Source organism: Amblyomma maculatum, chromosome 4 (assembly GCF_055883805.1).
Source record: "Amblyomma maculatum isolate TAMU_Amacu chromosome 4, ASM5588380v1, whole genome shotgun sequence".
Taxonomy (NCBI): Eukaryota; Metazoa; Arthropoda; class Arachnida; order Ixodida; family Ixodidae; genus Amblyomma; species Amblyomma maculatum.
This window is the reverse complement of record NC_139347.1, coordinates 77,632,138-77,644,183: the sequence shown is the minus strand read 5'-3', so window position 1 is coordinate 77,644,183 and position 12,046 is coordinate 77,632,138. Positions and strand designations below refer to the sequence as shown.

Below are 12,046 nucleotides of genomic sequence, written 5' to 3'. Positions count from 1 at the left end.
GGCGACCACCTTGTTGGAACCGAGGGGGTCGGTGAAAAGCTGCGCACATGCCAAACGTGCACTGCGGAAGCTATAAATCGGCCGTCATTATGGCGATCAGGATGTCATGCGAAATGCACCGTGATTCTAATCCCTGGTTTGTTGGCACCTATGCGCTGAATACTTCCCGCAGCCGACGAAGTGATCCACTGCAGAAGTAATAGCCTGGTAGTTGGCAAGTTTGGCATGTAAAGCTCAGCCAACGCTGCCTATTAAGGCATACGGAGACTTTCAGAGAGCTCATCATCGAAAACGGCTGAGCATGGGTTGTTCTTTAGTTGGGTGACGCGTATCCAGTTGTTCAAGCGCTAATCACCGCATGTTTACGGATGAAGTAGAGAAGCCTCGGTGGTGAAAGCAGGGGTAAGAGTTGGTGGAGACTAGCTTAGTAATCTGCTATTCGCTGATGACATCGTCCTGCCAAATATCTCAGGGGATAAACTGATAAGAACGGTCAGTCACTTAGAAAGACAACTCTGAAGGGTCGGTATAAATTCTGTGCTGAAAACTAAAGTCTGCCGATCCAGACCCCAAAAGTAACATAACTAGAAGAATAAAAAAATGGGTGGAAGGCATTTGGCGAGCAGTGCCGCTTCATGGCTGGCAGTTAACTAGTTATTCCTCAAGAGCATCGTGCATAACAGCTGCACCTCACCCATACTAATCCAAGAGGCAGAAGCATGCAGACTAAAGAAAGAGGTTCCACTGAACCTGAGGACAACGCAGCGAGCTAGGAAATGAAATGGTAGGAGTAAAGTTATGAGACAGGATGCAAGCAGAGTCGGTCAAGAAACAAACAGTAGTAGTGAAGTCGTAGTTGCAATCAAGAAGAAATGCGTATGGGCAAGGCATGTTGTGTGAAGGCATGATAATCCACGGCCGTTAAGCGTGACAGAGTGTATTCCAATAAAGAGTAAGCAAAAGAGGGGGTGCCAGAAAGTTAGATGGAAATCAGGAAGTTTGCAGAGAGAAAATGGCTGCAGCTAGCGCTTGACTCTGTAATTAGAGTTACGTGAGCGGCCTTTTTTCCGCAATGGAAGTAATCAGGCTGATGATGATGAACATAACCGAAACATGGGGAACACAAAATAAGATGACAACTCTAGCATTGCCTCGTCATTTCTGCATCCTTGACTTTTTTATCCTTAACGTTTTTCTATACCAAAACATTGACGAAGCAGAAAATGAATGTGCACGTTGCGCTGTTCTAAGGCGAAATCTGTGTCACGCAAACTTCAGCACAAGCAGCCAAAATACTTTCATGTAAAGCACGCTGCCTTTTAAGTCTCAACTTATTTAAAGAGCATGAACACTGGGATGCACAATCACTATCGTTTCTTACCACCGTCCTCATTTGCACTGGCTTGCTTGCCATTGGATCTTTCCATTTTTGTCATTCGTCATAAATTAAGAAGCCCCCTATGAGAACGTTAACCGAATATTCATGGTAGGATATGGAGTGCTAGTAGTCCCTAGAAAAGTATAGTGCAGTAAAACTAAGAACAAAATAGGTGTTCTCATACTTCAGCACGGTGGCACAAAAGTAAATTCTACGTCAAAAGACAACCCTTAATTATATATCGTTCTGATCTTCCAAGCAGACTAGTCGATACTGCAGGTTTCAGAGGCGTGGTGCATTGCGGCACTGTATAAAATCGAACGAAATAAGTGTAGGACTTCAAGGGGTACATACACATTGTTATCTCGGCGCAGGTCTCTGAGTACAGACAGAAATGTGATCGTGCATGTAGATCTTTACCAAAACACCTGCAGAATACGAGCTCAGAATCTTCGTCTTCATCATCATCATCATCATCATCATCATCATCATTCTGACTGCATTCACTGCTGGGCAAAGGCCATATCCATCTAAAGATCCACTTCCTGCGCCAGCTGCACTCGCGCGACCCAAGCAAATTTCCTAATCTCCTCCACCCACCTAACTTTCTGCCTCCCTTTGCCTTTTCTTGGAATTCAGTTATTTACTCTCAGCGAATATCAGTTACCTTGCTTCCGCATTACATCGCAGCCCACGCCCATTCATTTATCTTAATTCTGACTAGCATGTCACAAACTACCGCTTATTCCTTGACAAACTCTTCTCTCTTCCTATTTTTGAACGTTACATCTAGCATTTTCGTTTCAGTACTTTTCTGCACTGTCCACAATTAAGGTTCAACTCCTTCAGTTAGCCTCCAGTTTTGAATGTTATAGCTTACCACCAGTAAGAGAAAGCGGTTGTATACTTTCTCTTCAGGGATATCTGCAAAGTACTGGAAAACCTAAATATTAAGAAAGAAAAATATAATAAAAGACAAATACCTTCCCAGTCACGGGAATACCGGTCAAAAATGTTTTTCTTGTCATCTCCGCGCATTAATATGTCAGTTTTTATATTTTAATTTAATAAGTACTAAAGTATGAACAGTAAAATTTGTTAAAAGCTGTGCATACGGAAGTAATTGTCAGCGACTACGATCTGTTTTCCTTCTTTTTTGTTTACTTTTGCTTAGCCGCTGAACACGTACTTTATATACAACTTCAGCAACGGGAGAAAACAAAATCCAAAGGTAGCCTGAAAACCAAACATATATGCCAGAGTTGTTTAATTTTAGAGTCGCCTACGAGAACTAACATATTAGTACGTCATGTCGAGATGAAATTTTATTTCTCTAGTTATTGCTGTATGTGTTCTGTCAGCAAGCACCGCTTACTCGTAGTAGCCCTCGAGACAGATTAGCATCATTTCATAATTTCCTTTCACTCCATCACGCACGCTCAGATGGGCGCTCCTTGGCTTACGAGCTCGGGCCACAACTTTGAGCACTGCTCTGTGGTTTCTGCAAAACTTGTAAAAAAAGAACTGAAATTCAAAACAAGTTCATTTTTTTCAACAGGAAGGTTCTACGAGCGCAATTTCTTGGCACACCGCAATATTGCACCATAACATGCGATATATTCGCTAACATTCCTTCGATAGGCTTGCACTTTTCCGCTATTATTTTAAAAAATCAGCCGACTGGTTTCCTATTGCAGTCTCAACTACTAGGCGCGAGCGCGGGGCAAACTTAAAGAGCGAAATTTTGCTAGGTAACTGAAGGGTAGACTATTCCATCAATACGTTTCTAATAATGCCTACAATAATAAATAGACGCCTCGCACTAAATATAATGTTTATAAACGCTGGGCTTTACTATGCAAAATATACGCAAGGAAAAAGGACAAGTGAAAGTATAGGCTTCTGTGACTTCTGGTACAGGTTAACTCGAAAGCGATCTTCAGAACGTCAGTGACAAAACAACCGACTGTCCATTTGTCAGGTTACATGGGCCTTAAATTGTTAATATATTGCCACCTGGTGTCCCCATGTTCTAGCTGCGCCTGGAAGAAGAGGACACTGAAGTTGACTCTCGTCGTGTACTGACCGCTCGGAGTGACGACATGCCCGCCAGCGGTTCGAATCTGCGTGCCAGACCACGGCGTCATCACTTTTTTTAGAAGCGCCGCTAGCTTCCCGCTTAAAATCGAAAAATCAGCACCAGTGTCTACCAATGCGCTAACTTTATAGCCGTCGAGGAGCGCGAGTATATCGAGCGAGAGTCTATCTTCACGTGTACGAATTGTCGTCGGGGCCGTCAAGTCGCGGTCGCTCACAGGTCGCGTTGTCGGGGGGTCTTCGTCGCGTCGATTTGAAGCGGCCTCGCCCCCTGAGGTCGCTGTCTTTAGTTTTCCCGGCTCGGACTAGGCGACCATCGCTGCGCCATCCCGGAGGAGCTGGGCTGCGAGGATGATCGGCGTGGAGACGGAGATCGTGACTGTCGTCTAAAAGTTGGCGCCATGCGCTGCTGAGCTACGTATTCCTCAATATCCCGGGGTCGTTGGCCTAAAGGAGGGCTACGCATGTCGATGGGGAAACCCTTCAGTCCCAGTTGACGATATGGACACTGCTGATACAGGTGACCAGGTTCTCCGCAGTGGAAGCACAGGCGCTGCCGATTTGAAGCACGCCACAGGTCTGCCTTTCGCTGCAGGTGGTCGGCGGTTGTCGATGTACGGCTCGGGGTGGGCTGAATACAGTGAGCCTTGGTCGGGTGGCAGTAATTGTGTGGAATCAGTTGGGGGGACGTCGCAAGATGTCCGCATACGTTGGTCGAGAGGACTCGCTGGAAAAGGATGGCGGGTTAGCAGATGGTACCGAAAGCCGAAGTACTTGCTGGAGTTCTTCTCGTACAATACTAGCGACAGAGGCGACCGTCGGCTGGGGAGCACCGAAAAGCTTCTGGAGCTCTTCACGAAAAATGGAACGGATGATGTCGCGAAGAAGATCCGGACTAGCCCCGAAGGCCGAATGCGGCTCCGTGAGCGAAGCGGCGATTACCGGCCTGTCGTAGGTCGTAGACAGCTGCTGGAGCATCCTTTCCATCGTGATTGCTTCCGAAAGAAACTCGGCAACTGTGCTCGGCGGATTGCGCACGAGCCCAGCGAACAGTTGTTCCTTAACGCCGTGCATGAGATGGCGTACCTTTTTCTCTTCGGGCATGGTCGGGTCAGATCGTCGGAACAGCCTAGTCATGTCCTCCACGTACATGGTTATGGTCTCGTTCGACATCTGTATGCGAGAGCGTAAAGCCCTCTCCGCTCGTTCTCGGCGATCCGGGCTGGTGTAGGTGTCCAGGATGCAGCGGCAGAACTCGCGCCACGATGTTAGGGCGCCTTCGCGATTCTCGTACCAAGTACGAGCGCCATCTTCCAGGCTAAAGAAGACGTTCCTGAGCTTTGCGGCGTCGTCCCACTGATTAAATGCGGCGACCCGTTCAAACTGGGCGAGCCAGTCTTCGACGTCTTCAGTCTGACAGCCGTGGAAAGCCTTAGGCAGTCGCGGGTTCTGTAGAGTGTAATACGTTGGAGTTTGCACGACAGGTCGAGGGGCGGCTGCGGTGGTGAATTCCAACGGCCCGTGCTCAGGTGGTAGGCCTAGGTCCCTGCAGCTAGCGCGGTGAACAGGAGTGTCGATTGGCACAGGACCTGAATCCTGGGTATGCGGAGGAGTTCAGGACATATACTGGGATCGATACCCTGCGCCGACACCAAAATATGTCACGGACAACAGGGCTAGACTTGACTAAAACGACGGGACGAAGCTGTACATTTCGTTGTCGCGTAGGACACCTTACCCCGCCTCCGTTATCTATGCTGTCCATGTGCTGATCTTTCTTTTCGCTTACACTGGCCATCGCTCGCGCTCCGTCCCTTATTTCTTTTCTTAAGAGGGGGAGTAATGCCACCTGGTGTCCCCATGTTCTAGCTGCGCCTGGAAGAAGAGGACACTGAAGTTGACTCTCGTGCTGTGCGCCGAACGTTTGCCTGCTGGTACAGCTTCGTCCCGTCGTTTTAGTCAAGTCTAGCCCTGCTGTCCGTGACAATATACAACAGCTCTAGTACAGCCACTTGAAAACACTTTATGATCAGAATTACCTTGCGAAACAGAAATGTTGCGGAAATATACAAAACCGCACTGTCTCGCGTGTAAAACGTATCTCCTTGAATTCTATTGATGTCACTTTCTTCATTACGAGAGCTGCCATTGAAACGCACCTACTCTGTTGTGGCTATCTTCTTTCTGAGCACCGTGGATGCAATGTATCTCAGAGACTACGCCGCAACCATTCATGCCTCGTGTAAAACTGCAACACATTCTCGTTCGTGCTGTGCAGTAAACATCGCCCTCTTGATCAAAGTTCCACATGCTCCACTCCTAGATAATATGATTACCTAATATACCCTAATATACTACCTAATATGATCAGAAAGAAAATAGCTTCAATAGAGTAGGTGCGTTTCAATGGAAACTCTCGTATGAAGAGAGTCCCATTAATAGAATTCAAGGAGATACGTTGTCCTACACACGAGACAGTGTGGTTTTGTATATTTCCGCAATATTTCTGTTTCGCTAGGTAATATGATTTAACTGAGACTGTGCTCAGTTAAATCATATAACTTCTCCAAATGTTTAAAGAATTGTAGAGGTTAACTATCCGTGAGCCGAATTTCACGAACGTCAACTATCGGCAGTCGCTGCTGCCGTTTCGATCATTGCTCGCTTCCGCGCTTGACAAGATTCTCGGCAACGGGCTAGTCTGGCTTCTCATTGTTCGATGGATTCGGCAGCCCATCTGGCATGATTGCGGTCTCTGCCTTTAGCGAGATGGCATATGTGTATGGCGTATTTACTTAGGTTACGTAAAGGGGCGGTGCAGATAGAGCTTGATCAAGAGGACTATGTTTACTGCCACAGCACAAGGGTGCGTTGCAGTTTTACACGAGACATGATTGGCTGCGGCTATAGGATAGCGCTCTCGTGCATGTGAACGATGATGAAGACGACTATGTTTGCTGTGCAGAGAAAGATAAAACAACACGCGGCGCACGAGTACGTGACGCCATCTGGGAGTCGCATGAAATTCTAGGGGTCTGAAAACCCGAAACTCACAAATTAACACGGTAGAGCTAGCGCCTAAAAAATAAAAAACATATTTACCGTTTCATCATGGGCCGAGAAAATGACGATGATGGAGTTACATGTTTCTCAATCCCCTTTGCTCAAGGCTTCCCCCGTGGTGCGCCTTGATCAATTGAGCACACACGAGACGCTATCGAAGAAGGTTACTGTGGGGTCTTCCTAAACGTCATTTTCGCTTAACAGCACTTAATTCATATGGAAGCGTTTGTATAAGGCTTCATGCTTTGAAGTTCAAATTCGTAAGTGGCTTTAATGATCCAGCTTCCGCCGTGGCAGAAAATTAGTTTCCGTTATGGGTCGCGAATTTTTCCATCACTCATATCAACCCCGATACTCATCATGGCTAATAATTTGTGACAGAAAGCGTAAGCTCACCGGACTGCAAGGTAGCTTGCCTGGTCTTAACGTGGAGCACCACTCACCGCTGGGTTGGACAAGGGAGTTTTCAGCGCCTGTCGTTATGTGAGGCACTCACGTGGTCCCCCCCCCCCCCCCCCCCCCCACGTGTTACGAAAAGCGCACGAAAGGCCGCCTCGCAGTCGAAGAAACAATGCCGAAAGTATCCAGCGTGGGTAGTAGGAGGTGGGGGAATTCTATCGACAAGATATTTAAAAGACACCAAAAGTACGTACCAGGTAGAACGAGAGGAAGAAGATGGTTTACACGTTATGAGGAAGCACTGAACAAGGGTAAATGGGGTACGCCTCAGTTCGCAGGTCGAGTCAACGTTTCGATAAGTGGACAAGTCGCCCAGACGAAGACAAGTCCACTTGTCGAAATGTTGGCTCGACCTGCAAACTGAGGCGTACCCCACTTACCCTTGTTCAGTTCTCCTTCATACAAAAGTAAGTACACATTTTAATTCTTTTCACCGGGTTGTTCTTTAACAGAGAACAGAGAGAACAAAGAAAGAACAAGCTATAACCATATTCCAAGCTAAGTAGTAAATACGATTTAGAGAATACGTGGAATCGAGCAATGCAAATTCGCCCAATTTACTTTATTGTAGCGATTGATTTAAAGACCACGTTATGCAGAAAGCCCAGCGTTGTCGGCGCTATGAGCGAAAAATCGCGGGCACGGCCCTGGAAGGTGGTAGCTGGCACGTGATATGGCTGGGCTGACTTGTAGAACTGGGCGATCCCATCATATCACATGACTTATCAGAAGCTGCCGACTCGACCTTCTGTTCTGAAATGGCAAGATAATATTGCGATCGAACCCACCGGGGTCTTTGGATCGTGGGTAAGACAGGCTACGCCTCGGCAGTATAAGCGCATTACGTACAGCCTCGTCAAAATCAGAGATTTATACATGTATGGGGGTGCCTTTCACACAATGGGACAGCTCACGACCACATGCAGGGAGAATCATCATCATCATCAGCCTGACTATACCCACTGCAGGGCGAAGGCCTCTCCCATATTTCTCCACTTAACCCGATTCTGTGCTAACTGCATCCACTTGACCCCCGCGAACTTCTTAACCTCATCCACCCACCTAACTTTCTGCCGCCCCCTGCTACGCTTTCCTTCTCTTGGAATCCAGTTTGTTACCCTAAGCGACCATCGGTTATCCTCTCTTCGCACTACACGTCCTGCCCATGCCCAATTCTTCTTCTTAATTTCCACTAGAATGTCGGTAACTTGAGTTATTTCTCTGACCCACTCTGCACGCTTCCTATCTCTTAATGTTACCCCTACCATTTTCGTTCCATAGCCCTCTGGGTTGTCCTCAACTTAAGTAGAACTCTCTTGGTTAGCCTCCACGTTTCAGCAGGGAGAATGTGTGAGATAATTGGAGCACGAATTAAGGGATTAGTGATGAGGCAGGTAGCAAATTTAAAAACAAGGATCTATAAGGGTAGCCTGAGGCGATAGCTATTAATGGGTTCTACTCATAGTCCCAATTTCCTTTTTTTGTTTTCATTCATAGCACTCAAGGGAAAAACATTGTGCTTCCCCGTTTACTTGGTGTTCACCAAATAAATGTAACAAGAATGGACTGGTGATGCATTCGAGATGCAAAATATCCTCAAATTTTGAATACTTGAAAGACGGGAGTATTTCCAAATCATGGAGGAAGTATACATAAAACATTCAATCCTTCGCCCCGCTAGTACAACAACTGATACATAAATGTGCACAAACCGAACACGCATGACACACACTCGATAGCACCCGGACCTCGGCTCGCGTGTACGAAGTCAGCCATGCTTATAGCAGCGAGCTGCTCAAGCTTTCGTGCTGGGGCGCGTTGCTCTGGGGGCGTATTGTGACGATATCACAGGGCCTGCCTTTTGTCATCTCGGGTCTGTATTTCAACTTTCCGTCGTTTTCAGAAGTGTCTTATCTCCATTACCTCTAGACACCTGATTGGTGGAAACACCGAATCCGAATGTCACCACCACCTCCGGTCTCGGCGTCACCGCCAATCAGATGAATCGAGTTCAGGAAAATAAAGACGCTTCTGCAAACGACGCGAACTCGAAATACTCAGCCTGAACAAACATGATGCCTCTGCGAGCGCCGCGCAAGTCGCATAACCAAAGCTGGAGTGTTCCCGTCGAGTGTCGTTAAAAATGTACGTTTTTGTTAAGGCCCACTTTGTTGATGTTGTCTTTGAATTTCAGGTTAATGTGAGAGTTTTTGATCGGGACATACCAGTGATGTCTCCATGTAGTATGTGTTTGGGAGCGAACTATAACCTTCTAACCGTTGGCACTTCTCCGTCCCGATGTATAGGGTGGTGGAAAATTTGCGACTTTTTGCACGTCAGTGTCAGTTTGTTAACGTTTGTCTGGTTTTCGTGTTTTTCTTAATTTGCAGCAATGCTGGCAGAAGCTTCCGGTGAGTCTCCTGGTTGTACTGTATACCTTGAACAGAGCGAGTGCAACAAAGCTCATTTCACAGAGCTTCCGAGATTTCTCATTATGCAATGCACTATTCCAAGCTATATGTACAGCTACGACATTGTTGATAATTTAGCGGAGGGAAAGATAAAAATGAAGATTGCGGAGTCTTTAGAAATAGGCCTTCAAGATACACCTCACCAGTGTTTCGAGCAGCCTTTGTTATTTGTGCCAGAATGAATGCAGGAAATATGTCTCCATTCTGTAAACATTTCTTCTAATACCCCGTACTGCGTCGTTGATGTTTCCTTATACTTACCGATAAATGTTGCCATTTACTTCATGTTCTCTTGCCTGACGCCCCCCCCCCCCCTCTCTCTGTTAGCTCAGGTATACCACATATCCCACTTTTAGTGCCCTCATCGTACCGTTGTCGAAGACAAAGAAACCACAGGAGGCTCTAGGAAGAACAGGACATGCACAATACGGGCTAGCATATTAACAGAAGTCTACTTGCAAAGTGCTAGCCAGAACAGTACAGAGCAATGCTATATTCTAGCGTTGCAGTTGTGCTTGCAGAAGAAGTGAAATGCCGTTGGCAATGTGACCTGTCTTAAGTACTCATGTGACTGTGTATTTTACGGCTATGAATATGTCATGGTTAGAAACTTTAGGACTGGATGTGGTGCTCCAGGTATCGAGGTACGGCGTACTTCAGATAAAATTCGGGGCCACGGTTGATTCTATTTCGTCATTCTAATTTATTTAAAGCATCATTCTTCAAGATTATTGTAGCCCGAGGACTAAACAGAGTGGGAAAAGAAATATTATGTCATAATGCAAAGTAAAAAAAGAAAATATTCCCGAACCTTGTTAATACCCATTTCCGTTTTTAGGAATCGGATTCAATTCTATAATACGTCGAGTACTCCTTGCGCGACAGCAGAAGAAACTTGATGATACCCAAGCGACCGGCTATTCATTGAGGTTTATGCGATGTTTTTTTTTTTCTCTTCTATATACATAATGCGCTCCTTACAACACCCTAGATTTGGAAATCCGTAATCTTTCTTAATTCTACAACCATATTATACTATATTTTCCTAATATTAGGCAATGTACATACATTCCGTCAACGAATAAACCCTGTACGCCCGGATACATTACCCAGTAATTCACGAAGAGGCGTCTCCCCATTCAGCGAATTTCCTTACTCCAAAAAATTCTTCCATCCATATTTCTCAAAACGCACGAGCCATGTCGGCTCTTGCACATATTTCAATGGAAAGATCTATCCATCAAGGAGATGAAAAAAGAGAGAAATAAAAATGAGGCGACGCTCGAATTTATCGGGACTTGCTATTCCTGAAGATTGAATAGCCGTTTAGTGACGCATTCAAGCACATCACATAAGTAACGCATCGAATAAAGTTCCAGTCCGTAATGATGGCCACAACGGCCGCCGCCAAAGCACGATTGCCACAAACCCGAACCTCACGAATGCGTATACACCTAAAGCAAACGCTGCTGTTTACCTGCCTACAAATATCACATTGGAATCGGAATGCCTTACTGCGAACCCTACATTCGTAGCGTGCTGCTCCAGCGCGCTGCCAGATTCAAACAACCGTCAATTTCTCGTTAACTGCAGCGATCATTGCTCACGCCCCAAGACTTCAATAGCTCGTTAATGGTCCACTCATAGAACAACGGTGCGATGAGGCGACAAGCAAAACCTTTTCCTTTTGTTGTCTCTGGCGTCCATTAATATATGAAAATGCACGGCAGGAGCCAGATCCGGAACATCAGGAAACGATGTGGCAACCAAAAATGAAACAACGAACCACGTTCGTTCATTGGTTGTATACAAAGATTGATCAACTCTTGATTGCAGGTGAAACTGGTCTTTCATTCTGCCCGAAAATGCGATATTTACTACGCGCGTAATAACAAAGATACAAAAAAAAATAAAAATATATAAAAATTCCAGCAAAAAAAGGAGAGGGGGGGAAGAGAGAGGGGGGGGGGGGGGGGGGGGGGGACAGTCCAGCCTGGAATTGTTTAGACAGCAGCCCCAATCGCTCGATTTTCCCGGAAGCTTGAAATATGAAACCATATGTGCCTAATGAAGCGAATATGAGCCACGTCGTTTATAGTGCGTCAGTTATTGCAATATTAAGACCTGTTGTTTTCTTTTCCATATGTTTATGTACCTTGCCTTCGTAATAAGATCTCTGGGAAAACCAATCAACGTCGCCGAGCAAATGACAACACGCGGTTTTGACGTAGCTGGCACGTCTTGTTTTGAGTTACGGTGCTTGTGCTGCTTTCTTACGACCAACTGCAAGTCGTCCCAAAATTGTTTGGATTGGCATGATTGACTCCTCCCAATTTATTTTCTTACGGCACGGAACCGCCTAAGTAGACTGATGTTTACGACATGGAAGCTGAGAACGGCGGCTTATATCTACAATGTGTTTGCTAATTCTTTCGTTTGATTAGTTTCATTTACTTAAGTTTATTTACTTCGTGCTCACTTCGTCTCTATTAGTTCCATACAGCCTTTTGTTTCGAATTACCTAAGTCGCTAAATCATCCCTCATTAATCACTCGTTTCGTGAACACTACTGCTTAAT

The 12,046-nt window shown here is 45.9% G+C and overlaps 1 protein-coding gene across 1 annotated transcript in view; it reads left to right on the top strand.

Moving 5' to 3' along the window:
- Nucleotides 1–12,046, top strand: part of LOC146191482 (uncharacterized) — a 47,265-nt gene that overhangs the window by 13,373 nt on the left and 21,846 nt on the right. The window contains exon 4 of the mRNA XM_084600336.1: nt 9,388–9,408. Within this exon, the coding sequence (XP_084456462.1) occupies nt 9,388–9,408 (21 nt within the window). The remainder of the gene's footprint in view (nt 1–9,387; nt 9,409–12,046) is intronic.